General features: G+C 42.8%; 2 protein-coding genes across 5 annotated transcripts in view; both read right to left on the reverse strand.

Moving 5' to 3' along the window:
* Positions 1-11: 11 nt before the first annotated feature.
* Positions 12-5,235, reverse strand: LOC6579493 (telomere-associated protein RIF1). Its single transcript, XM_002005352.4, has 4 exons — positions 5,018-5,235; positions 2,372-4,949; positions 2,030-2,283; positions 12-1,952 (listed from the first exon to the last, which is right to left on the reverse strand). Exons 1-4 carry the CDS (start codon positions 5,111-5,113, stop codon positions 636-638), a joined length of 4,245 nt encoding a protein of 1,414 aa, XP_002005388.4. The 5' UTR covers positions 5,114-5,235; the 3' UTR covers positions 12-635.
* A 189-nt stretch (positions 5,236-5,424) lies between these two features.
* The window catches only part of LOC6579494, a 28,483-nt gene continuing 8,146 nt past the window's right edge, over positions 5,425-25,761 (reverse strand). The window contains exons 2-12 of one of the 4 annotated variants that reach the window (XM_002005353.4): positions 21,924-22,382; positions 12,566-12,636; positions 11,999-12,096; positions 10,894-11,924; positions 10,149-10,634; positions 9,562-10,002; positions 8,933-9,505; positions 8,654-8,870; positions 8,278-8,498; positions 8,048-8,217; positions 5,425-6,699 (exon numbers count right to left, since the gene is read on the reverse strand). In XM_002005353.4, coding sequence (XP_002005389.2) covers positions 6,028-6,699; positions 8,048-8,217; positions 8,278-8,498; positions 8,654-8,870; positions 8,933-9,505; positions 9,562-10,002; positions 10,149-10,634; positions 10,894-11,924; positions 11,999-12,096; positions 12,566-12,636; positions 21,924-22,113 — 4,170 coding nt within the window. In that variant the 5' untranslated portion in view covers positions 22,114-22,382 and the 3' untranslated portion in view covers positions 5,425-6,027. Of the gene's footprint in view, positions 6,700-7,717; positions 7,840-8,047; positions 8,218-8,277; positions 8,499-8,653; positions 8,871-8,932; positions 9,506-9,561; positions 10,003-10,148; positions 10,635-10,893; positions 11,925-11,998; positions 12,097-12,565; positions 12,637-21,923; positions 22,383-25,761 lie in introns of those variants that run through there. The other 3 variants (XM_015163710.3, XM_015163708.3, XM_015163709.3) reach the window with 3 other exon arrangements.

The raw sequence follows: 25,761 nt of genomic DNA on the forward strand, positions 1-25,761 counted from the left end.
ATGCACATCAATAAATTTCAGTTGTAAATATATTTATGTAAAAATGTTTCACACTGCTTTTGTACATGGTAACAAATAGGAGATCTCTACAAATTCTATTATATATATGTTTATATATAATCTTCAACATTTCTGATTTAAACTTTTATAAAAATATATAAATTTGATTTGCTGTATGTTTGGTAAAATATATGCTGATAATTTAGATAAAAATCAGGTATTTTAAAACTATGAATCGATGTGATTTTACACAGATTTGTTGTTTAACAATTTTGTAACAATTTAAATTCAGTGCGATTTACAATAATAGCCATAAGGATATTCAAATATATATTCTGAAAATATATTAGAATACAAACTAGAATTTGTAATAAATTTAATCATAACTTAAATAATCAATTGATTAAATGATTCACTGAACGATACGCGAATATTGTGAATTTTGGATAAGCAATCTATAAATGCCACATAGAAAAGCATTTCTGTCTAATCGATGCTAATGATAAAAGCATTTGGCATAAACAGCGGTAAAAAACTAAAAAAAATATATGTAACTGAGGCGACTGCATTGATCAGGTTGAATGAGCAATTCGTTGATAATGGCCGCTAAATAGTTGTATAAAAAATACTTGGTATTATAGATTGGAGGACGAGTCGGCCGCCGTTTCGGCCACGTTGTCATCGATGCCGGCGCTGCCTGAGTTGCAGCTGCCACGATTGCTGCGCATCTGCATCAGCTGGCCAATGAGATCGAGCAGCTGGTCGTCGGTGAAGCTGCTTTGCTGCAGTAGCTGCTGTATCAGAGCGGTACGCTCCGCTTCCTGGCGTACCATCGTGGGCACCTGAGCCAACAGATTGCTGCGGCAGCTGTTGTTGATCTTCGATTTGGCGCATATGTACTCCAGCACAGAGTTGGGATTGAGGCGATCGCACACGACCGAGGACAGATTCTCGCGCACCGCATGGTCCAGGAAGTCTTTAGAATGATTCTCGGAGAGCGTTTCCAGCACACTGGTCTTCAGTTTATCATTGCCCTTCATCTGATTCGATAGAAATTTGGCCAAGGTAAGTGCGCTCTTCAGGGGAGAGTTATTCGACTTGGCCATGAAACGCTCTAGCACTTCGTCTAGCGAGCATTGCTCCACAGCCAGGTCCAAGGCGGACTCTACGTCCATTATGGCCAGATCTTGTGGAGCTGTCGCTGCTGCGGTCTCTGAAAGATCCTTTTGCACTTCCTTCTCTGCTGCCGTTGTGTCATTCCATTTGAGCGAATCGAAAGGCTCATCCTCCGTGGCATCGGAGGATGACTTGTCCATTGACTTGTCCAACGCAGCACTCCGGGCTGTCTGCTCATTAGCAAACCTCTCGATCTCGATAATGCTGTCCAGCCTTCCACGTCGCTTCAATGCGTGCCGCAACTCCGGGTTCTGGGCCACCTTGTCGAGCACAAGGACGCGCTTTGGTTTGCTGCTGCGAGACTCCTCCACATCACGCAGATACTCCTTCGTTATAGAGACGGGTGGATCGTGGAAGCTCACACGCTTACGCTTCTGCGCCGGCGATTCAAAATCGTCGATGCTCTCGCAGCGCAGCTTCCGTTTTAGTATTGAGGCCGAGGGACTGGCCGAAGGCGAGGGCAGACGCTTGGAAAATATTAGCAAATCCTTCGCCACTTGCTCTATGGGTGTGGACGTGTGCTCGGCCGCAGCTAGTTCGTTCAGCTCGCAGGTGGGTGTCGACACCTGCTCGGAGCGCTCAATATGACGAACGGGCGTCGCATGGCTGCGTGTTGTCGATGAACCGCCTAATGGATAGGCTGCGCCAGCATCCAGTTTCTTATTCCGTATCATGTTGATCAGCTGCGCCCCGCGCCCCGTTAAATGAGCCGACGGCTTGGGGCGCAGCGTGGGACTTGTCGAGTTGTTTGTCTGTTTGCGATCCGGCGGCGAGTTCTGCAAGGAATTAATGGATTCAGTTAGTATGTCGAGTTGATTTTTTTGTGCCTGATTTCTATTAAAGCTGAACTCACCAAATTGCAGAGTCGCGCATTTGGCTTCTTCGGCGAGGTCTCTGCATTCGTTTCCATCTGTTCCGATGGCAACTGTGTGCTGGCTATCGATTCCACAGCATGTTCGGATGAAGAAGCACTAATCTGCGTTTCCGGCACACTTGAGGGTTTTTTGGTCAACTCCGGCAGCACCTGTGCAGGCAGTGTAGGGGTTACGAAATCGGCAAACAGATCCTCGCTCTGCATTGGGGTGAGTTTGGCCTTCTTGCTGACAGCTGTGCGAAGAGAAAGAGAAACAGAGGGAGAGAGAAAATTGAAAACATGAGCTAAACAAATTATTTGCTGATGGTTTTTAGATATTACCTGCTACAGCTGCAGCTGCTGCTGCTATTGTTGTTGTTGTTGTAGTATCCGTAGTTACTTGAGGGTTCGATGATTGCTTCCTGGGCGAACGCAGTCGTTCAGTAGGCGTGGCCGGCTGTTCGCCATTGTTATCCTTTAGCGCGGACCGCTTGCGCGTCAGACGCCCAGGTGTATTGTCACTAGAAGCAGTTGGAGAAACTGTTTTGGGCTCCTCATCGACTTGGCCGCGTGGTTTACGGAAATTGTATTTCTCCGTATTGGCATTGCCGGACTCGCTGTTGGCTGCTTCGCCCAACTGACGCCGGCGTGCAGGCGTAGTCACAACTGGAGTGGACAGGTCTTCAGATGGTGAGTCGTCAATGGTAACAATCTCATCACTGTTCGGCTGCTCTGCATTGCGATCGCCGATAATGGAGATCTCGGATTGTTTGCCCTTGGCAATGACTACCTTCTTGGGTGTCCAGGGCTTGATGGAGGAGTCCTGCGACTGGCTCATATCATTGTAAAGAGCTGGTATGTCCGATTTCTCGGCAAAGCGCTCCTTTTGGCGATCTGTGAGCTTGTCCGGATTCAGGCTCCAAACAGAGGGTATGATAACGAACAGATCATCGCCCTTGAACAGCTCCTTTAGCTGATGGGCCATGGTCTTCATGGGCAGCTTCCGGAACCTCTCCTGTATGGCACGCTTCCACTCGTTGAGAAAGCTGCCCTCGAATTTATTTTTGCTCCAGCATTGAAGTGCTGCTGTTAAAACGGGCTTGAGTGCATCAAACACGACCATCAGCTCGTTCTGGCGCAGTTCCAGGATGACATTTCGTAGTGTATTCAGGCAGCCCTCGAGCAGTGACTGCGTCAGCGCTGAACGCTCGAAAACAGCTTGGATTAGGGCAAAGACATCCTTATAGAGCGGTGGGTCCTTGCAGATGCCCAGCTTAAGTACTGCTCCGACATAGATATCAAATAGCTCTGCGAAATGCGGCTCCTCTTTGCTGCCATTCTTCAGCAGCTCAAGCAGCGCACCCTTCAGTTCCACTACAAAATTCTTGCGTCCACTTCCATTCTGGCCAGCGTTGATAAGTTGTCGCCACTGCTCGCAGAAGACTCCATCGAAATAGCTGCTGGCGCGTCTGCAAGCAAAGCTGGCGCTCGTCTGCAGAGGCCACAGAATCCATCTGTCCACGAGCGCCGCATTGTGGGCCACGCGGTATTCCAGTGCATTGTCGCGCAGGTAGTTGAGAAGTGCTCCAGATACCTGGCGCCACATCTGCAGCTTGATGCCAAAAGCCTCGTAGTCCTCGTCATCATTGTTTTGCATGAGCACCATCGCAAAGCCGGACAGCTGGCGAAATTCGATGCTGTTGCGCGCTTCTAGCTGCTCCGGCGCGTAGATCAACGAGATGCAGCGCTGCATTATGGCAGCTGGCACCTCAGCGCGTGCCTTGAGGCAGAGTTTCATGAAGGCCTCCAGCACCTCTTGGGAGTCGGCACGCTGCTGTGGCATGGCTATGCTAGCGCAGGCATTGAAAACGGAGCGGAGAATGCTGCCATCCTCTGACATCGTCTTCTCTAGCTCCGCGCAGCAGGCAACTGTGAAGGGCGCCACACGTAACTGGAACATGGCTAGCGTCAGATTGCGCAGCAGCAAATGCAGCATCTCTTGCTCCGTCTCTGAGCAGCTCTCCTTGCTTTCGCTCATCATTTTCATGCCGGCCACTGCGGCTGCTAGCATGGGTTGCCAGTGCTGCTGCATCAGCTCAGCGTTCATTAGAGGCGATGGCTGGCTAATCTCCTCGAGGCGCATGTTGCGCAAACAACACTTAAGCATCTCCGAACCGGTTTCCATATTCCACAAAGCGACCAGGCAAGGCAGCGCCAGCTCCCTCGCAGTCTGATAGGTATGCGCCAAGCCCGTCGAACTGCCACGCGAACCGCCGCCAAAAAGGAAGCTCAGAAAATACTCAACTGCATTCTCAAAGGATTTGGGCAGCTCGGCGTCCAGGCAACTGAGCAGATACCACCACACACGCACTTTTATGCTGCTCACATGAGGCGAACGGGACTGAGAGGTTCGCAGTGGTATCAGGAGCAAACGTAAACGCTTGCCCGCTCCCAGCTCATTGTAGGCGGCGAAGACCTTGATGAGCACGCGCCAGCAGAGAAACGCCTCAGAGCGAATTCCATTGTCTGGGTTGCGAAAGCCCAGTTCGACTATAGCCAGGAATTTGTTGATGTAAGTGCAGCCACGCAGCAGATCGTTATCCATGATCTGCACCAACAGCGTCCAGATCTTGTGCCAATTGTTATTCTTCGCATCGCGCATCTCGCCAATTAGCGTCGTATAGTTGTTCACGAATTCGCTGCGTATCTGGGGCCAGCATTTTGCCTCGTGTATGACAGACACGTCCAGGGCGACGAGTGCCTCGGCCATTGCAGCCACCGCACAGTTCTGTATACTGCGATCTGGGTCAAACATCAGGGGTAATATGTCACCAAGCCAGAACTGCACCAGTTCCTCATTAGTAAACGAGGTGTTAAGCAGGCCACAGGCTTTGCAGCTGCTGGCCAGCAGGTCTATCATCTACATTGTTTAAACAATTGTCGTTGTCAGCAGAGTAGATATATAACAATTCGTTACAGTTGACTTACATTGCAATAATGTTGACGTCGGCTGGTTTTAAGCATTTCTTTCGTCGACAACTGCACCGTATGATACGCCTGACCTACATCTGTGTCGATGTCCATTGTGTTGTTTGTTATTGAAGCAATAAATATTATTGAAAATTTAATACACTACTACAGTTCTCTCAAAATGATTTAACTACGCGACTAATGTGTTTGATGGCATTCATTTTTCACTAAAAGCGCGCGAACCTACGAGTTTAGGGATGAAACTAGAAGCAATACACACAGATATCGATAGTTGAGGCGCGCACTATCGATATGTGTATTACAGAGTTTTGCAACACTAAAATGCAACTTTGGAATTTTGAATGTTATCCATTTAAAATATAACGTACTTCAGTTTCTAAAACTCGAAATCAGAAAAATAAAAATAAAATAATAAGAATTAGATTTTTTATGGTATTTTACATGCCTAACTTTATTAATATGTACTTAATTAATGTATTATAAAATTAAACATTTTGTACGAGTATTATTATATCGTATAATGCGCTCCAACATATTTAAAAGTTATATATTAACATACATATATATATATTTAATTTGATTAAATACAGTGACTATATTTCTTTGCACATGAAATAGAAAACATTGCAAAAGTCCTGAATCAATACTTGTTCAGACATTTATATTCTATGCAAAATATTTACAATTTACTAAATTGTGGATATTTTTTTGAAACATTTCCTGAACTGCATCTAAATTAACTTTGTGCGTTTAGATAAAGCTGGCGCACCATGAAACAAAAAATAAAGAGAAAACAAAGGGAAGTCCCCCATGTAAAAACGCATGCAGTGAAACTGCTTTATGGCAATCGAAACGAGAAGCAGCAGTGGGTCGGATAGAAGGACGGAATATATAGTTCGAAGAAAGGACTTAAAACAAGATTTTTAAATAAGCTTTTTTTTTTGTGTATGCACTCATCATTTTGTATGCCCCAAGGGACGGTTTGCTTGTTATATTGTTGTTGTTGCTTAGTGCTTTGGATCCTTGTTATAGTCCACATAAACACGCACCACTTCGCCGGAGTACTTGCGTTGCGACGGCATGAAATAAAAGTCTGGTGTGTCAGAGCCACCATTCAAACGAGGATCCTCTCGCGATCGATCATAGCTGGAGTCGCGCTCATGTCGCGCACGTCGCTCATCGCCCCGTTCACGCTCCCGCTCCCGCTCCTGGCGCGCCGCACGTCGATCGTGCGTATAGTAGCCGGAGGGCTGCATATTAGCCGAGCTCTGCTGATAATGATGATTCTGGCGGGGCAGCGAATAGGCGCGCTCCGCATAGCTGCCACGTGAATAGGGTCCGGGTGCTGTGCTTGCAGTGCCGCCCACGCTGCTCTCCTGCATCATGGGGCGACCGTTCGAGGACCGGTTGCCATTGCCGTTGCTGCTATGCTTGCCATTTCCATTGCTATTGCTGTTGCCATTGCCATTGCTCTCATAATACATTTGGGATTTGCTGGTGGGTGAGTGGGACATGGGCAGGGTGGTCTGCTGGCTGCTGGCGGTGGAGCGATTGCGTGCCTTCTCCTTGGCCGTTGTGCTGCTGGTCATGTGCTTCTCCTCAGTTTCGCCATACGGATCGAAGGCGTAGTTCGTGTTAGACGCAAACTCCTTCCACGGGGAGTTCTGTAAGAGTTTCTCCTGCAAACAAGCAGAGCAGACAGAAGACACAGAATTAGTTTTTACATAGATCAAACTCTTAGCGCTTAACCAGTCAGCATTTGGTATGGTCTCAATTCGAATAGTCTAAACTTTTGGATCTTTCAAGTTTACTGTGCGCTAGACATCTTTGAAGGACTACTATGTACTATAGTTTTGCAACTAGAATGTGCCTTGTGCTTGCGTTTATATCAAATTTAGCTAAATTCAAAGTATGAGAAGCAGAGATAGTCCACAGATATGACACCCATGTGTGATTTGATTGTTAGGGAGCATTGTGAAAGAATAAGAATGAACTACTCAAGAATACATAGGTTTATAGTATGCAGAAATATAGTTTAGGAGCAGTTGGCCAATATATGTACACATGTATACATACATAGTATAATATTTGGTTTAGTATGAAATAGCATAGATCAAATGCTAACTGGTTTGGCTAAAAACACACAAAAGATATAGGAAAACAAACTAGATACATAGAGTGATTTGGAACGACAGAAACAGAGAAAATGTGAGTTAGAAGTAAAGCTCCAAAATAAGTAAAGTGTGAGTGAAGAATACGGGGAAATAAAAGTATTATTATTATTATTTTTGTAGGGTGTTAGCAAAGTAATCACAAATATAAATTTAATTGAGGGTTAATAAGTACAACAACAAAACAAAAAAGGAATTTAAATTACCAATGAATTCTTTATGTTCTAGAATTTTGATTTTGATAAGCACGACTCAACACACAGGCGAATATATATAAACATATATATCAATATTTATATATGTATATGTATGTATATATAGAGTACATGTATAAGGATGTCCGCGTATTTGACTAACTGTATAAGATTTATTTTATATCGTTTTTTTTTCGATTTTACTGGGCAGTTTGTAGCTCTTATTGCATTTGTTCAGGCAGTGAAAGAGAGAGAGAGACGAGTATATATTTCTTTTCTTTTTAGTATATAGTATATATATAATTGTGGTGGGTAATTTGTGTTGATAATTGTTTTTTTTTTTTTATTTGATTTTTTTTTTTATTGAGTTTTATAGATCGCTAGAAGGCTGATAGTAGCGTTGGTGTTGCCGCTGTTGATATATGCGCCATTCGTCGGGTATTACGTAAACCAGCTTTAAATAACATTATACAATTGAACAGAACATTATTAATCGTGTATGAATTGAACTTTTTAACAAAGAATCATGTGCGCGTTAAGTAAAAAAAAAAATTAATAAAATAAATAAAACAAGATATAAACTGAACAAATGGATTTTCAAGTTAATGCTAAAAGAACTCGTTTAACTAAAGTCAATGGCAAATTGATCTAAATGAATTTACCTTAGTGCTCTTGCTCTTGCGCGAGGTCTTCAGTATGGTGCAGAATGCTTGGATCAGGGCGATAAGCACCAGGGCTGCAATCAGACCTAGGACAATATACAAACGTGTCTCGGACAGATCGAAGAACGACAGCAGAGTATCCTTAGCACTCATATCGTCGGCACTCTTGACTGTGGATGCAAAAGGCAAATTAGGGCAAGGTCTAGATTCCTCTTTTCAGATGGACTCACATTCCAGCGCCTCGAAGTCCAGGAACTGTGGATCCACGGTCAGGGAGCCCACCTTGCCGGTGTTGATTTGATCCAGCAGCGCTGCCTTAATGGCATCCGCATTTTTCTGCACAGCCGCCTCGCTGCCCTTCTCTATGTTGTTGGTGTCCAGCGCATGCTGTTTCTCTACATCGGCCTTGTCGAACATGGCCTGAACCTTGGCCACCATGGAGTTCCCTTGCCTGTAAAAAAACAAAATGGAAGTTTATGTTTAAATTGTTTCATTTGTGGCGATCTGGCAGCACTGAAAGTTAGCCTTATTAAGTTGGCTGCGCCTCAGCAAAACTCAAATTGAATTCATTTAATGGGCTAGCAAATGATCTCTAGGAATACTCACTTTTCAAAGCCAATAATTTCAGTTTTATAGTAGCCAGGTATGGGGGAAAGTATGCCATTGAAGGAGTCCGAAATGGTAGCTGCCAGATTGTTGAAGTCCACGGTGCCTGGCTGCGGTGCCTCAAAGGACTCGGCCAGATTCATAAGCTTCACGCCCACGGCATAGACCAGACGCGTGGGCGCTGGAGTGCTGGTGCCCACGAATACAGCTTCCAGCTCTGCAAAGGCAAAAGCAAAGATTTCAATTGAATATTCAATATGTGACTGTAGTTCAACTTACCCTTGCCGCAGGACTTGATGCAGACACGTTGCGCCGAGATGGGTGGCACCTGCTCGTGCTTGCGTGTCTTCTTGTTGACCACGTTGAAGGCACCGCCCAGCACGGGGAAGAACAAATACAGACAATTGTCGTCCGTGAAGGATAGGTCCTGATCGTCATTGCTGACCCGCTTGCGCGTAAACTCCAAGATGGTGACGCCCTTCTCGATGCGGCCAGAGGCATTGTAAATGTCCTGGCGATCGTCCAGCTTGGGCGGCGCATAGCCCAGCACCCAGGTGTCCATCAGGAATGGACGACCGGTGCGTCCGTCCACCCAGCCGATGATGGCATCCGTCTGTGACATGCGTTGATCTGCGCTGAAGCCGATGCCCGTCCAGGTTTGTGTGTTCGAAGTTTCAATGTGCCAACGCATCTCGTCGCCGCGTCCCACCGTTTCCCAGGTGGCGTAATACTCGCAGCTGTGCTCCTGGGGCGAGCAGCTCGAGGGGTACTTCCAGTGGCCATAGCAATCGTTGTCCAGCACATTTGAGCTCAGATCGTTGCGATCGCTGCTCGAGCTGGATTTTTCTTTCTCTGCAGAGTGTTCAATAGATTAGATGGGATTCATTAGAGACTTTTCCTGGGCTTACCAAAGAAGTTGATTTGGGTAACACCACGTTGTGCATTGTGTCCATGATATTTGATCTCGTCCTGTTGATAAAAGTCCTTGGGCATTGGTGATTCATTTCCCGAGCTAGCGGCTGGCACATGCACAAAGCTGCCCGGCTCCTGACCCTTGGCCCAGATCACGTGGGTGAGCGCATCGTCCAAAGTGTGATCTGTAGGCTCGGTGGCCACCAACTTCTTGCGGAAGATAATCGTGGTCATGCCGTTCTCCTCGAAACCGGTGCCCAGCTCCAAGTTCGACTTGCCACCGAAGACCTCATCGACTCGCGGCGTGGAACGATCCCGACTGTAATAGTCACCCACACGGCTGGCCATGCCACGTGCTGCACCAATGACAACATCCGTGCAGTCCATGGGATTGAAGTCGTGGCGTGGAGTGTACGGATTAAGCTTGTACTTCGGCTCTGCGGAAATATAAACGTGGATCAGTGAACTCCTCGACTGAGTCAGGGCAATGCGATTCGTGTGAATTTTGTGTTTTATTTGGTTAGTAAAGAATGAAGATCGGGATTTAACAATGCGGAGCCTTTACCAATTCGCATGCGTTTACCTGCTGACTGAAGATTGGCGGATTTTTTGGGCGCTGGTTCGCTCTTGGGCGCTGGCTCGCTCTTAGGCTCCGGCTCACTCTTAGGTTCTGGTTCGCTCTTGGGCTCCGGTTCGCTCTTAGGCTCTGGCTCGCTCTTGGGCTCTGGTTCACTCTTGGGTTCCGGTTCACTCTTGGGCTCTGGTTCGCTCTTCGGTTCTGGCTCGCTCTTAGGCTCCGGTTCACTCTTGGGCTCCGGTTCACTCTTGGGCTCAGGTTCGCTTTTGGGCTCTGGTTCACTTTTAGGTTCCGGCTCGCTCTTGGGTTCTGGCTCGCTCTTAGGCTCCGGTTCACTTTTTGGTTCTGGTTCACTCTTTGGCTCTGGCTCGCTCTTCGGCTCCGGTTCGCTCTTTGGCTCCGGAGTTGTACTCTCCGGCTCACTTTTTGGAACTGGTTCACTCGTTGTCGTTGGCTCCGGCTCACTCTTTGGCTCCGCTGTGCTATTAGGCTCTGTTGTTTTAGCAATTTGTGTTGTTTTTTGTTGAATAGAATAGATTTGTGTGCTTCGTGTTAGGTGCGGGTTTGAAAGAGGTCAATAGTAGTAGAAGCGCAACAAGGATAGCAATAACAAAATGCAGTAAGATTCTAGTACGCATCTCTAGAGGATCTGCAGGGTAACGTGTTCTTGCCACTACTCGTATTAGCTCTTCAGTCTCTAATTCTAACTATGTTGCAGGTGCACAAATGTTGATATATTTCAGACTCTTACCTGTAGCTTGGCGGCGACTGCGTCCGGATTTGGTGCTAACGCGATAAGAGACGCTGGTGGCCACTGAGGTGACACCGTCTATGTTGGCCAGCTCATCCTCGTGCTTGGCTACACGCTTGGCCTTGCTGCTCGGCTCGGCACTGGGCTCGGCGGTTGGCTCGCTCTTGGGCTCTGGTTCGCTCTTGGGTTCCGGTTCACTCTTGGGCTCAGGCTCACTCTTGGGCTCTGGTTCGCTCTTGGGCTCAGGTTCACTCTTGGGCTCCGGTTCGCTCTTGGGCTCTGGTTCGCTCTTGGGCTCTGGTTCGCTTTTGGGCTCTGGTTCACTCTTGGGTTCCGGTTCACTCTTGGGCTCTGGTTCGCTCTTGGGCTCTGGTTCACTCTTGGGCTCTGGTTCGCTCTTGGGCTCTGGTTCGCTCTTTGGCTCCGGTGCACTTGCGGCGCTCTCCAGCGTTGTCGTCAAGTCTCCAATGTCTCTCAATAGCGGAAAATTCTTGCACTCAGGGGTCATGCCACGCGGACGCCAGCCGAAGCCCACCCAGGAGGTGCTGTTCACCTTGAGCACGACCTCGATCTCTTTCTGCTCTTCCAGCAGACGCCAATACATGTGATAGTCGGGCGAGAGCTCCTTCTTGCTGTAGCCCGACAGATCGAGGTTGGTGGACTTGTAGGGCGAGCGCTTGTTGCAGCCAATGCCGTGCCAGCCGAAGTTGCAGAAGCATTGGCGACGCGGCAGTGAGGTGGCATCCAGATCGATGCACTTGCCCTGGGCACCGCAATCCGCATTGGTGGTACACTCGTCGTGGTACTGGCACTGCGGCCCGTAGTAGTTCTTCTCGCACTTGCAGCGCGAGGGGAAGTATTTGCCTTTGCCGGAGCAGGTCTCCTTGAAGTCCTTGCGCTGCTTGATGTCCACATCCGCGCAGGACCAGAACCGGTAGCTGCCCGACCACTCATCCGCCTGACGCAGCAGACGCAGCGTACAATTGTAGCACTCAAAATCCTTGGGTATGCTCACCTGATACGACTGAGCGCTGTGGATGAGATGAGGGAAGAGACGAGGGGCTTAGTCGGCAGTATATAGAACTGGGTCTAGTTCATAACTTACGTGACAGATGGGGTCACGAATTCCGAGTTGTTGACATGCGGTGTCAGATCCAGGACGGGTCTGTCGAGCGCATCCAAAAGTTGCAGACGAAAGCCGCCCTAGAAACAGCCATGGAACGAACTATTTAATAAAGCTCCAATTGCGCATTTTGAGGGGGAAGCTCGTTGTATTTCGCAAACAATGACTGAGAACTTCACTGTCTGTCTGTCTGTCCGCCTGTCTGTCCGTCTATCTGCCTGTCTGTCAGCCAGCTAATTCCCATTGGTTTTTCAATTATGGGAACTTCTAACGCAATACGCTTGACTTTGAGTCGCTGGGCCGCCAGATACTATCTATCTATCCAAGTATCTAGATGCTCGTGCTCTCTGGTGGTGCATGTGAGGCAATCATTACGACATTTACGCTGTTACCCACTATGATGCACATGTCGGGCTAATTATGTTTGACAGAGAGATAAGAACATGGTTTTGCATTGTGGCTTGATTGCCCCAACTTAATGGCCCCAAAAGGTTTTGCAACCAGACTACAGACAACGGGCAACAGACTGAAGACTACAGATCCACTTACCCTGTGCGCAAAAGCCAAATGCCAGGTGACATTAAACACGGAGCCCGACAGCAACGAGGTGCGTATGGAGCCTGTAAATAAAAACAAGTTGAGAATGAGTGTATTTGGAATTGGAAGACTTGATATATGTGGCATTTGCTACGATTTACCATAATGCAAGAGTTATCTAACACTTAACAGTTAGACATGGGGTTTAAGATCTAAATCGATTTTATAATATAATAAATAAGATATTTCATATTGGTTGACCAGAGGTAAGCTAAGTTGGATTCTAACAAGCTGATAGATGATTTTTTCTATTTTAATATAATAATAATTATATAATAATCACTTCACAATTGATTTGACTTGAGCTAGTTTCCAATTCTCAGAATTTTCTTTCAAATTTCCCCCACGATCCCGTATAGGCCAGGTATCAATAGCTAATGAGAAGCTATTGAAATGTGGTTCGTTAAGTGCAGAGTGCTAGACATGCAGAAACGGAATTGCAATGCCAATGATGATTATTGCTTAGCGCATTATGACGATGCTGTTTATCAGGCCATGCAGTTGGGCTGATCAGGCAGCACAGCGAGAGAGAGGGAGAGGAACAGAGAGGCAACTCGCAATTGGCCTAACTGAAAATATGTAACGCATAATTAAATGTTTTGCCAGCACTCAAGCTGAACTGGTTTTGTGGTTCTGCATTGCGTAGCGCAACGAGCAAAGTGGCCAGCGGTGTCTATAGACTGCGACTGCGACTTTGAGAGGCAATCATGATGTGATCCATGGCGCTGATGTGGCGCACCTGCGTACCAGATTCCAGCAATTGCAATAGGCGCAACGTTGCCCAGTTGGCCAGTTGGCAGCTCTCGGCCCAGACCCAGGCACAAGCCCAAGCACAAGTCCAAGCCCAGGCAGAGAGACACACAGATCACAGAAAGCCACACACAAGTGCCACACACATCTTCGCTTTTCAAGTTTTTCTGCTGGCTGCAGACAAATTTCATATGCTTACAACTATTGCATAAGCTCAATGCGGTAACCTCCTCAACCAGCTGCAGCTGGGCTAGAGCCAGTCGGCCAGCGAGCGGCGGGTGGCGGGCACACTGTACGGTGGACACTGGCAAAAGTGGGCAATCGAATGGCCAAGCGCAGATCGCACATGGCACATCGCACATCGTTGTCAGCCAATACATGTAAGATGCGAGCCGCGAGTCGCTAATTGAAGCTATTAAATGGCCATAACGATACCCCAGCGAGCGAAAAGCGAAAGCCCCTGCTCTATAGAGGAGACAGAGAGTGAGGGAGGGAGAAGGCTGTTTACAGGTCTCACTTTCCAGTCAGCGTTACGACAAGACAAATAAGGAAGCTGCAAAATTATGATTACTATTGCCGGCTGTTGCTCTTGGCCATCTCCAATAGCTGTATGTGGCCTAAAGACCTGGCCAAATATTGAGTACTAAGCACTAGCCACGTGAAGCCATTCAATTGCCGCAGTCTTAACTCAGTTTGACCAATATGGTCAGACAACAACAACAACAACAACTACAACATTTAACATAGAAATAAACTCTTCGTCTTTGTCTCCAACTGCCACTTGGCTGTGTTTTTGTCTCTCTGCTGTCAATGATGTCGCTGATTACAAGTAACAGCAAAAAAGAGAAGCAAGCAACAAGGCTGCATGCGACTACAATATACCCTGTAATAGGCAGTCAAACGCCCTTAGCAGTCTGTATAAGCTAAGTTTAAATACTTCGTGAATTGTCTAAGTAAAGATTTCTTTAGAGTTCAATATAGTTTGTCGAAAAATATAGGAAAATTATAAATTATAATATATATAAATTATAAAAAAAAAACATTTTAATAATGAATAAAAAATAATTTAAAAAAATCGAAAAAATTTAAACGAGAAAATGTTAATTAAGTAATCGGACTATGAAGATCTCTTGCTCTCTCTTCTCTTGCTCTCTGATCAATATGTAGTCTTGTTCCTACCATATCCCAACTATAAAGGTTATAGAAGTTTCCAACTCTCAGCAAAAGTCCCACAACTCTATCATACCCACTCACTTACACCTTTAGAGGGTATGTATAAAATAAATTAAAAAAGGCAACAAACTTTATACAGCTGCGTGTCAATGGACATTACGGCGACTTTTGTAGGTCAGCAATTGAATGCGACTTTTGATTTCAATGGCGCAATTTTTCTCGACTTCGATAATTCTGAACACACACACACACACACACACACAGAAACTGCAAATGGCAATTTCCGCACCTGCAAGCCAAGTGGACCAAACATTTTCACATGGCCAACATGAACAAGAAAAATTAAAAACAAAAAAACTTAAATATGATTTTAAAGACTGAGAAAATGGGTTAAGTTGAGGTGGAAACAGCGAAAAAAAACTAAAATATGAAAAGACTTGAACAATAAATCAATGGAGCACATTAATAAGTTGAGAAAACAACAAGCGCAGCAGTAAATACATATACATTGCACATATATATACATATATAATATATGAATTTTTGGGCGTAACCAGTTGCCTAAAAGCTGGAAGCTGGGAATACGCAGCCCAGAAATTGGCAGGTGCTGCTGCTGCTTTTGATTTTTCTCATATAGAGCCGACACATCTCCGTTGCTCTCCCTCTCTGTGCCACTCTCTGCTCTGGTCATTTTCATATTTTGCTTCGGTTTACAGTCTGTCATATTTCTCACGAGCGCGAAAGTTGTTCACCTTTGATTATTTTGTTTTGGAGGCTGCGTTGCATGAATATCGAATGTTGAGCTTGAACTCGCCGCTCGTCTCGCTCGCTTTTCGAAAGTTTCCAAGAAAACAACAAATAATAATAATAACAACAACATTGATAATGATAATGATAATGATTCTCAACAAGTGTTTTGCTTAGTCTATACAGTCAAATTATAATAAAATATGAAAATGGAATTTTAAAGATGAAAGGAAAACAACAACAAATTATTTAAATTGCAATTAATTGTGAAAAAAAGGCAATTTTTTGTTGTTGTCGTTTTTTTTTTCCTTAATGATGTCTTGATTGATTTTGCTTCAAATATATCGCTTTAATGATCAGCATCATTGATGAGCTACCGAAAATTGAGGGAAATGAAAAGTTATCGAGGCTTTGTTTGGGCTGGGTTTTTTGCTTTTTACAGTCAAAACTAAAAATTTATGCGTATAAAAACATGTTTAAGATAATCATTTTCAGCTATAATTCATAATTATTATTGGTAAAGTCCAATGAGAAACGTTCGTATTGCCGCATTCCATTGTTCAGACATTCCAGACCATTGATGATTGTTTAATCGATTGCCATTCGCCTCTCGATTAATAATACTGATTGAACTTAGAAGTATGTATAGTATATTACATAATTACAGGGTATTAGAAGCAGAATGAGCAGAATATTTAAATTTTTTGTTGTGTTTCAAGTATGTAGAATTCTTCTAAGGATATGTCGATTCAGAAATGCACAGCCCCGCTTAGAGCTTTGGGTATATGCTAGTCGTACACACCCGACTGGACTACGCTTGCGTATATCACTTTATATAATTCTACTCTCGACAGTTATATAACAAATTCGAACATTAGTAACTCAACTTGATTTCAAACTCTATATCGAGTTATTCAAGATGATCTATAAAAATCGCATAAGCTTATCTAGTTCTCAACTCTGCCTTCCCATAAATTTGACATTTGGCATGCCAGCCTGAGCGTAAATTTCAACCTAGTTTTACAAGCGGCTGTATATTTTATTAAGAAATCGCAACGTAAACTTCTTTCCTGTTTGACATCCATTCTGAATGAAATATTCGCATTTTGAATGAAGCAAAGTAAATAAATTATTCGCTTATCGAGATTGAAATCTTAAACTGTATAATGCGGAATGACTTTAATGCTAAATGAGAGTGCTATTAGCATAAATATCTTTCAGCTGCTGAGCCATGGACAAACGCTGGCTAGCTAACGGTAACAATTTAATAAACTTATCAATTATATAATGCTAATCATAGCTATTAAGTTAATTGCAGTTCTCTCGCTTTCGAGAATTGAAAATTGTGTAAAAGATAATTCGCAAAGTGTTCTCGCTGTTCTCGCAGACTTTCCGAGGAGTTTCGGCCACTCACTGGGTATATACATATGTCGATATATGTATGTATGTATAGGAATTGTCTTGGCTTTTGCATCATTTTCATAATGGTATGCTCGGCAGCAGGCAGTCGAACCTTGAGGCCACTGGGCTTAGTGCAGTGGAAAGGCAGGATGGAATGTGTGCCTGTGTGCATTCTAATTGCAGTGCCGCTTGCATGACCACCAAGCGCCCAGCCAGTGGGCGTTGGAGGCGTGGCAGTGGCAACTGCCAACATGGCTGCCAAATATGGCGTGTCGCTGCAAAGCCAAACACTTCCGCAAACAAATGCATACATATAAACCTACACATACACATACATATACACACACACATATGCATTTGCCACCACACGCTCACACTCCTCCTGCTGCTGCTGTTGACAAGCCAAACTCGAGCCAGGCCATTTATTTTTGCCGCCACTGTTGTCTGCATGGACGTCGGCGAGTGTAACATGCCATAAAATGCAATTTTCTTTGGCAACCCCAAAAAGAAGAAACAAAATAACAACAACGTAACATTGCCACCGTTTCATTTGCCGCAACGTGGCAAGTAGATGTTGCACTTACATCTCGCATTTGCATTTGCTTTGGCAACTGGTAGCCGGTGTTAGCTGGTTAGCTAGTTACCTGGCTGGCTCTTTAGCTGCTATCTTTTGGCCCGCTTGTGGTCAAGGAGTTTTTCGCTTTAGTTAATTGCTCGTGACGTTGTCTTAGCCAACACCGCAGGCGTAGCAGCGCCTGCTGCGGTTGGTATTTATGGCATGCCACACGATATGTATCGCATATATGTGGTATATACACGGTAAAATATTGCGCCTAGCTTATCAAATGTAAAAACTTTAAATTCTTTAACAAATTGAAGCTAAATTTAGCTTGAGTTAATTTTAGAGGACTTTTGAATAGCTTTAAATGGATAATTCTATACTTTTGTTGCTATCGTTATTTTATATAGACGAAAAAGCATAGATCAAATTGATGAGTGTAATTTAATATATTAATTATAATAATATTTAATAATGTATATAAATATGTATAAAACTATACATTTTGTTGCCTTTCTTTAAATTTATCAATCTATAAAAACTCAGGAAAAATAACCAAAAATCAAAGCTCTTCATTGATTTATTTCATATATGGCAAAAAGCTCTCAAGTGCTTTAGACTAATTGATGCAATAAAGCTCGCTTAAGCTTAAAGTTCAACAACATGATAAAACATTTATCGTCAGCAATCCGCTAAAGCTGTCAACAGCTATTAGCATTTGGCTGCTATAAATTTCGCTCAGTGTAGCCTTCTAGTGCACATGCTCGTCACACGTTTGCCATTTCAAATGCCATTTGTAGAGCGCGCTCTCATTGATATTCTGTGGCATTTTTTTTATGGGTCTAGTGCAAGTGAATGCTGTCGCTGTCGCTGCTGCTGCCGCTGCCGCTGCCGCTGCCGCCGTTGCTGCTGCTGTTGAGATTTGTATGATAATTTCAATGCGACATTTCAGTTAACAAATGAATGGCCATTGGAAATTGAAATATGAGCGTGGCACGAGCAAAAACAAAACATGAAGAAATACAAAATAGAAATAAAACCGAAACGAATCCAAACGAAACGAAAACAATTCAAGTCGCTGCAGATGCTGATAAATGGCTCTTGAGAAATGTTTAAAAAAAATGAAAAAAGGAAGATATATAAATTGAGATGATAAACAGTTTTGTATAGCTGAAGCTCAGCTTGGGCTATAACATATTTTTTAATGCACGTTTATGAGGCTGCACTTCATATATATATTTTTTTTTTGGCTAATTATAGAGCGTAATTACGGTCAGATCTTTGAAGGGCCTAAGCGCAATATAAAGTGTGACACAAGGCAGTTGGACAGAGACAGGTAGACAGAGAGAATGGGAGAGGGAGGCCACAACTTGACCTCCATTTGAGACAGTTACAAAAGTTGAAGAAGAAGAGGTAAATCAAACGAAGACATTTGGCCCTTAACAAGCGCAACGAGTGTTAACAAATTGAGTTACAAGCCAACAAAAGAAGAAGATGAAGAATAAGTAGAAGAAGGCAAACAAGAGGTCAAAAGCGTCAGTTCAATGAGGCTGCCACAGATTGTGGCTGGTGGCACTTGCAACAGCCGCTAGACAGCGAGACGCAGAGAAACGCTGCCACAACAAATGCGGTCACTGTTTGTTTTGATACAGTTGTTAACTTGCATCATCTTGCAGCATCTCTGAGGCTGTCTCCCCTGCCGCTGTAGCTGCCCCCTCTGCTACTGCGGCTGTCTGTGTGTGGCGCAATGCCGATATATATATGTACATATATATATGTATATATTTGTATTCACAACATAAGTGAAAGTTTTTCACTTGCATGCAGCTTGTCAATGTTGTTATTGGCAGCATATATCATCATCATCATCATCATCATCATCGGCATCGTCATCAGCGGCAGCAGTCAGCCGCGGTTGCAACTAGCCAATTCGCATTGGCCAGCCAAGCGACGCCTTGCGCAAAAAAAAAATAAAATAAACCGTTGAGGAAAAGCAGAAAAAAGCCGCAAACGAAGGCAAAAGTTGTCATGGCCCGAAATGGGTTAAACGTGCAACCAGTAGGCAGACAGACGGACGAACAGATAGACAGACAGGCAGCCAGCCAACAGCAGGTCGCGCTTGCAGCGCCACAAGCGGCGCACGTTGCGTATACGCAATGCGCGCACTTGTATATATAATTAAAAACGTAAGCGCCGAAAAAAAGATTTGGAAAAAATATATACAAAAATGTCGTTGAGCAAGTGTGCAATGCACAAGTCTCTCCCTGTCTCTCTCCCTCACTCTGCCTATATATATATATACATATGATTATATGGTATAATATGCGTACTTATAAGCAACCATAAAATTGATTTGGCATTTTGATGCGACACACGTGTGCCTGCTATGTGTGTGTGTGTGTGAGTGTGTGTGTGTGTGCGCACCCAAGGCAATCGAATTTCAACTGCTTTTAGTTTAATTAAAATATTTATATGTGCTGCCAAATATACACATATGTATATATATATATTCATGTGTGCATATGTTTATCTGTATATATTAATCTGTATTGTGTGCTCAGATGAAGCCACATCAAATGTCAAAAAACTTCAAAGAAATCAAGTGGGCAACATTTTTGAAAGTGTTTGAGGCTAACAGATATGCAGGCAATAAAAAAATACAAATAAGAACACATTGAGATGAACAAAAAGCTGAACGAATAGATACCCTGTAATGGGCTAGTGTTGAAGTATTTTTATGAATCATATATATATATAGATAGATATTGGTATTGAATTGCCTTCAATGCATTTATCGTCGCTTAAGTTTACTCGTATTTTCAAAGAGTCTAATTTATAATCGAAGCCTTAGCTTAGAAATCTCAGCTTTAAGGAGAATCATGATATGAATTCAGGTGTTTGCAGTGTACTTCAGTTCACAGCTTTTAGTATATCAAGTAGGCACTCAGCTCATTTACAGGGTATTTATTTAATATATCCAAATAAACGAATGATGGCCCAATTTTAAATATGCGCCTGAAGTGAATGGCGTCTGCTGCCTCTCTAACATATGCAAATTAATTGGTAACACTTTGCTGCAACAACAACAACAACAACAACCGCAACAATAACTACAACAACAACAATAACAACTACAACTGCATAACAATAATAATCAGAGTTAAGTAAGACGCAACAATACAAAACTTCAAAACTGAACTGAAACTATGAATTGTTATGCAATGCATCAGTGTGAGTGTGTGAGTGTGCGAGTGTGAATCATAAAATGCATGAGTACCACTCATGAATGATCGCTGTATGCACATGCGCACACATCTCCATACAAATATATGTTTCATAAATGAAACTGTAAATTGAGCGTGCACAGCCAATTTAAATGCTACCCCAATCTCAGCCTCTGGGCCAATACCACTCCAATGATGATCAATGGGTATTATGCGAAGTCTTAACACCAAAACTCGAAGCGTGCCTCGAAACGTAAACATTTCGAGCTTATTATTTGATGACTAAACTAAAGCAAAGCTAAATAAATAATATTATTGTATTATGGCTGTTTGTGTATATGTGGAGCATACGAACTGCTACGTGCCTTAAAGACTGAAATTGTTTCTGGCCGAGACTTCGACCGGTGCCAGACATTTGCAAGACAAAAGAATGCAAACAAAGAAATTCACGGTGAATAAAAAATATATATATTAAATATATATTTTAGAACGTTTTGCTTTACCAAAACTGCAAAAGATTGCGTAGTTCTTAAAATGCTGCATTTGAGTGTTTTTTTCCTTGAGAATAAAATATTATAGGAATATATATCGAATTATCTTTGGAGAAAATATCAGACTGAGGCCCAGTTTGATTTCCCGCCACAAAATATAAATTTATTATCATTATATATAATTGACTTATTAGATATATTGTTAATATTTATATTATTACGCTCCAAAAGTATTTGTAAATATTCCAAACTTATCAACCTACAATAGACCTAATAAAAAGAAATGAAAATAATATAAAATATTTATATATAATTAAATATATATGTATATGCACATTATATACACATATGTATATAATCCCATAGAAAGTTCTCTATGCCAAATAGTTGTGTTAATTACAGATTAAGAACAGCTTAAAATAGCTCCTCAGCTAAGATTGAGCATTTGTCAGCTTAAGCAAAAGCTGAGGATGACGGAAAGATTTGCTTTTAAGATTAAGGCTAAGTAAGAAGCTTAAGACTCTTATGGGAGTCCAGTCAAAAGCTCTTGGCCACATTTGGTTAGCCAAGACGATAAAGTGGCACAAAAGGCGCCAAGCAGCTGCAAGTGTTGGCCCATACAAAAACCAAGAAATAAAATATAAAAAAATCAACAACAAAAAGGAAAACCGGCCATAATTCCCACGAGTTGCTGGCCAAAGAGTAAGGAAATAAATAAAAAACGACCAAACACAAGTCAAATATTATTTATATGGTAAAAAAATGAAGTTGGCAAAAAACAATTTGTAGGCAAATGCTGAGGCTGAAGGCTAGACTTAACTCTACAGCAGCTGCCCGCTGGCAGCGAATGCAGGTCAGATTGCCAGGAGTTTTCTCAGACCCACTTTTACCCCGAACGAACGAGCACCCGAATGAAAATGGAAAATGGAACTACAAATCGAAATACAAGTACAAAAAAATCTTACCTTTGGGCATGCCGCAAGGCGCCTTTGTGCGCGCATTGTCCAAGAAATCCAGGTCCAGGCGGCGAGCAGGTGGGTACGTGAGGGCCACGTGTGCCTCGGCGCCCAAAGCCAGCCAGATCAGAGCCACGGCGAAGGCGGCGCACAGACGGCCAGTGGCCACGCCCACCTCAACACTTTTATTAATTGACATTATTGTCGGATGCTGATGATTGTTTGTTATTGTTGTTTGCTGCTGTTGTTGTTGCTGTTGTAATTTATTTGCGAATGTTGCGTATTTGTTGTGTTGTCGAGTCTCTTTCGCATTAGCTTTTCGAATTGTATTGTAAATCAGAAATCACAAATGATATAACAAACAACCATAGAGATCACACCTTCAGTTACACAGGTGTGTGGCTCGAGCAGCTGGCCAAAGACATGAATTATTGACGCATTTTTGAACGTTTGTTTCTTTAACAATATCTGCAAACGAAAAGAAATAAATAACAAATTAGTAAAGGGTGAATATAAAAGGTGTAAAAGGTGTAAAAGATGTGTACAGATACAGATAGAGATAGAGATACAGATACAGATACAAATACAAATACAAATACAAATACAGATACAGATACAGATACAGATACAGATACAGATACAGATACAGATACCTCGTTTGCCAAGAGTTATATACGGTATATACGAATATATTTATTACTTATGCGTTATTAAATGAGTTATTTTTATGGCATGCCAAAGTCAAATTGCATAATTTGCGCAGCTCTAAAAAATTACTTATTGCCTGTTAACGCAGTGCTCAAAGTACGCTTATGTATTGGGGTGCGAGTGCGATAGCAAGAGTGAGGGCGAGCAGTTGGAGTGGGCTTATGCAAAAAAGCGAAAAAATGCAAACTGGCAAAAACAATGCAAGGAAATTTTCTCAACCCACAAATAGATTTTCATCATAACAGAAAGGGGCAGCAAAAAAAAAAAAAAATAACTATCCAAGACAAATGTGTTGAAAGACATTTTTTGGGGCGCCTGTTGACAGACTTTTACATGGCGTGTAATAAAGCCATTAACCTAAACTCCAACACAAACTCAAAGCCAAATTCAAATCCAAACTCCAGGCCAAAGACCCAAAACTGAAGCCGACTCTCGATATTGGCTGCAACTTGAAAAACGTCAACAGATTTGGCCATTGGACAGCGCTGAGCTGCGTGTGAAACTCAGGTTCAATGTACAGTGAACACTCTATGCGAGTGACGCCTTCACTTCAGTTGAGTTTGGGGGAAGTGAAATCGAAGGTTGATGTTTTTTGGCCGTTCAACAAACTAATCAAAGCCAATGACAGCTGCCAAAGCAAATGACATGCCTAACACGGGCCACAAATCGGCGCCAGTTACCGCAGCTCAGAATTCCGCAGAGCGTGAGTGCTGCACAATTGGGATACCCTGGAAAGTACTTAGTAGAGCAGGAGTAGAGATGAGAATTGCAGCAGAGGGAATTGGTATGAGTATTGCTTGGAATGAGCTTTAAGGCGAATAATATTAGCTAAAGAACAAGCCGATTTTAACTCCGCAATTCATAGGGTCTTGGTAAAGAGAGATTTGCCTGAAATGAGTCATACTTTTATTTACCATAAACAGTTATGCCTTAATGATGTTATTAGACCTGTATAGAACACCTAACAGCCGTATCACATCTGATTTCACGTTCTAGTTGCAACTTTACTAACAGCAAACTAAAACTCTTAGCTAAAATAGAATCGATTTGTGGATCAACAAATTCCATTAGTCATTAACAAATTTAAGACATTAGAGAAAATCGAAATTTTAAGCTAAAACTATTTGAATGTAAAACCGTAAAATATGGAAATATTTTAACTGATTAACAAATTCTTTCCAGCCAGATTCAGTGCGAGTTTCCAAAAATTTAAATATGAAAACAAGTTTCAACTAATATCTAGGGTATCAAAACCTGTGAGTTTAGTAGGTTTTTTCTGTTTTGTTTTTTTTTTTTCGAATAAATCCATAAATAAGTTGAACCTAAACTGTGGCAGCTACCTGCAAAACATAGCTGAAAGCTGTCAGGTGGGCGTGGAAAATCTCAACAAATCTCAGCAGATCTCAGCGGATCTGGCCAACAAATGGTGTCTTAAATGGGCGTCTCAAATTTGTGCTGTTGTGGCACAAGCGTTTCTATTTTTGTTGGTTTGTTTAGTTGTTTTTTGTCCGTTTTGCCGTTTGTCGTGTCTCGAATTGTTTTGATATGGAAAATTGTGGCTCGGTTTTTGACGGGCAAATTGCATGTGGCAAGATAAATGAACGCCAATTGGTGTTAGTTGGTCGTGGCAGCAGCTAACCAAACAAATGATTGGCAAAAATGACTACAATTTAAAATAGAATTGGAACGACGCAAAAAAGAAAAAAATAGAAAAAATATATGTAGAAGAAGCAGCAGCACCAGTTGGAGCCACAGCCAACTACAGCTAGAGATGACGATGAAGATGTGGACTCTTGACCATTTGCACGTTCCACTTTGCAGTTGGCGACGTCTCGCAATTAAAGTCTGTGCCTGGACACCCAAAGCAATAATCTAACCAGTCATTGTAAAATGCCAAACCCAAAAGCAACAACAACTCAGATATATACTATATATGTGTATATATATATGTGTGTGTATATAAGCCGTAACGGTAGCTCGACTTCCGAACAGCTGTTTTTTTGTCGAATCTATTCGGTCTGCCTGGCTTGTTCATCATGTTTTTTCTTCCTCTTTATTTACTTGTATATTGTATGTTGTAGTAGTTTTTTTTTTATTATTTTTATTTCGTCGAGGCCTGCCTCGTTTGGCTACTCTAGAAATTGTCTGGCATTGAGAGCAGCAGCGACGGTGACGACGACGACGACAACTGTGACTGACGACTGACCACAAAATGCTTGACATTGAACTACATACATATCAAGTTGGCTAAGGCAGAGACAACACCAACAGCAACAGCAATGGCAACAAATAATTGGCTAAGTGCACATGTAAACAAGTAATGAGTGTAATTGCTGACAAAGAGATACCCTGTATTATGCCAACAGCGGAAGAGAGAGCGAGAGACAGATTAAGAAGAAATCGCTGGAGATAGAAAGAGAAAAAGCTGATGAAATAGAGGAACTGAGTGAGAACTGAGACAGACAGAAAATGATATATCAAGAGAGAGAAGATGAAGAAGAAATAGACAGATAGAAATATAAATGAAGTCAGAAAGAGAGAGGGAGAGAGACGGAAAGACAGTAGGAGAGGGAGAGACAGCGAGAGACTGAAATTTGCACTATATAATAGATATATAATAAATCTAAAATCTTGATTTCATTAGAATGCTGTAGAAGTAAATACATATACGCCTAATAAATATTTATATATTTGTTATTAATATATATATTGTATACATATAAATATATGGTAACACAGATTTGATTACTTTAGATTTTTACAAGAAAATTTTACTATATTTGAATTTCTTCAGCAATTTCTAAGCTACCAATTAACCTCATATACCCATCGTAATACATTCCACTGCAGGGTATGGAGTAGGCTAATAAAAATAAACTAATTAAGATAAGGTAAACACAAAATGAGAAACTGCTGTCGCAGCATTGGGAAAAAAATTAATTGAAAAAATATTTAGAGCATAGATTAAAGCGGATCCGCAAGTGGGTTAGAACCAATTGGCCATGCCTAGAGGCTCGAGCGGGATGGACAGGTGGAGAGGCCGCCGGGCAGGGTGTTGCCTAGAGGGAAATACCATGAAATTGTAGCTGACCCGCATCAAATTTTGTGCCCGATGTTTGTTCAGCGGTTTTCGCTTTTA

Source organism: Drosophila mojavensis, unplaced genomic scaffold, assembly GCF_018153725.1.
Source record: "Drosophila mojavensis isolate 15081-1352.22 unplaced genomic scaffold, ASM1815372v1 contig_80, whole genome shotgun sequence".
Classification (NCBI taxonomy): domain Eukaryota; kingdom Metazoa; phylum Arthropoda; class Insecta; order Diptera; family Drosophilidae; genus Drosophila; species Drosophila mojavensis.

What these genes read in the sequence shown, in the direction of transcription:
- LOC6579493 (XM_002005352.4), bottom strand. Translation starts at nt 5,113, where the DNA reads ATGGACATCGACACAGATGTAGGTCAGGCGTATCATACGGTGCAGTTG. An exon ending in GACGTCAACATTATTGCAAT is followed by an intron (nt 4,950 to 5,017) that starts GTAAGTCAACTG and finishes TAAACAATGTAG; the next exon opens with ATGATAGACCTGCTGGCCAG. An exon ending in AGCAGCTGCAGCTGTAGCAG is followed by an intron (nt 2,284 to 2,371) that starts GTAATATCTAAA and finishes CTCTTCGCACAG; the next exon opens with CTGTCAGCAAGAAGGCCAAA.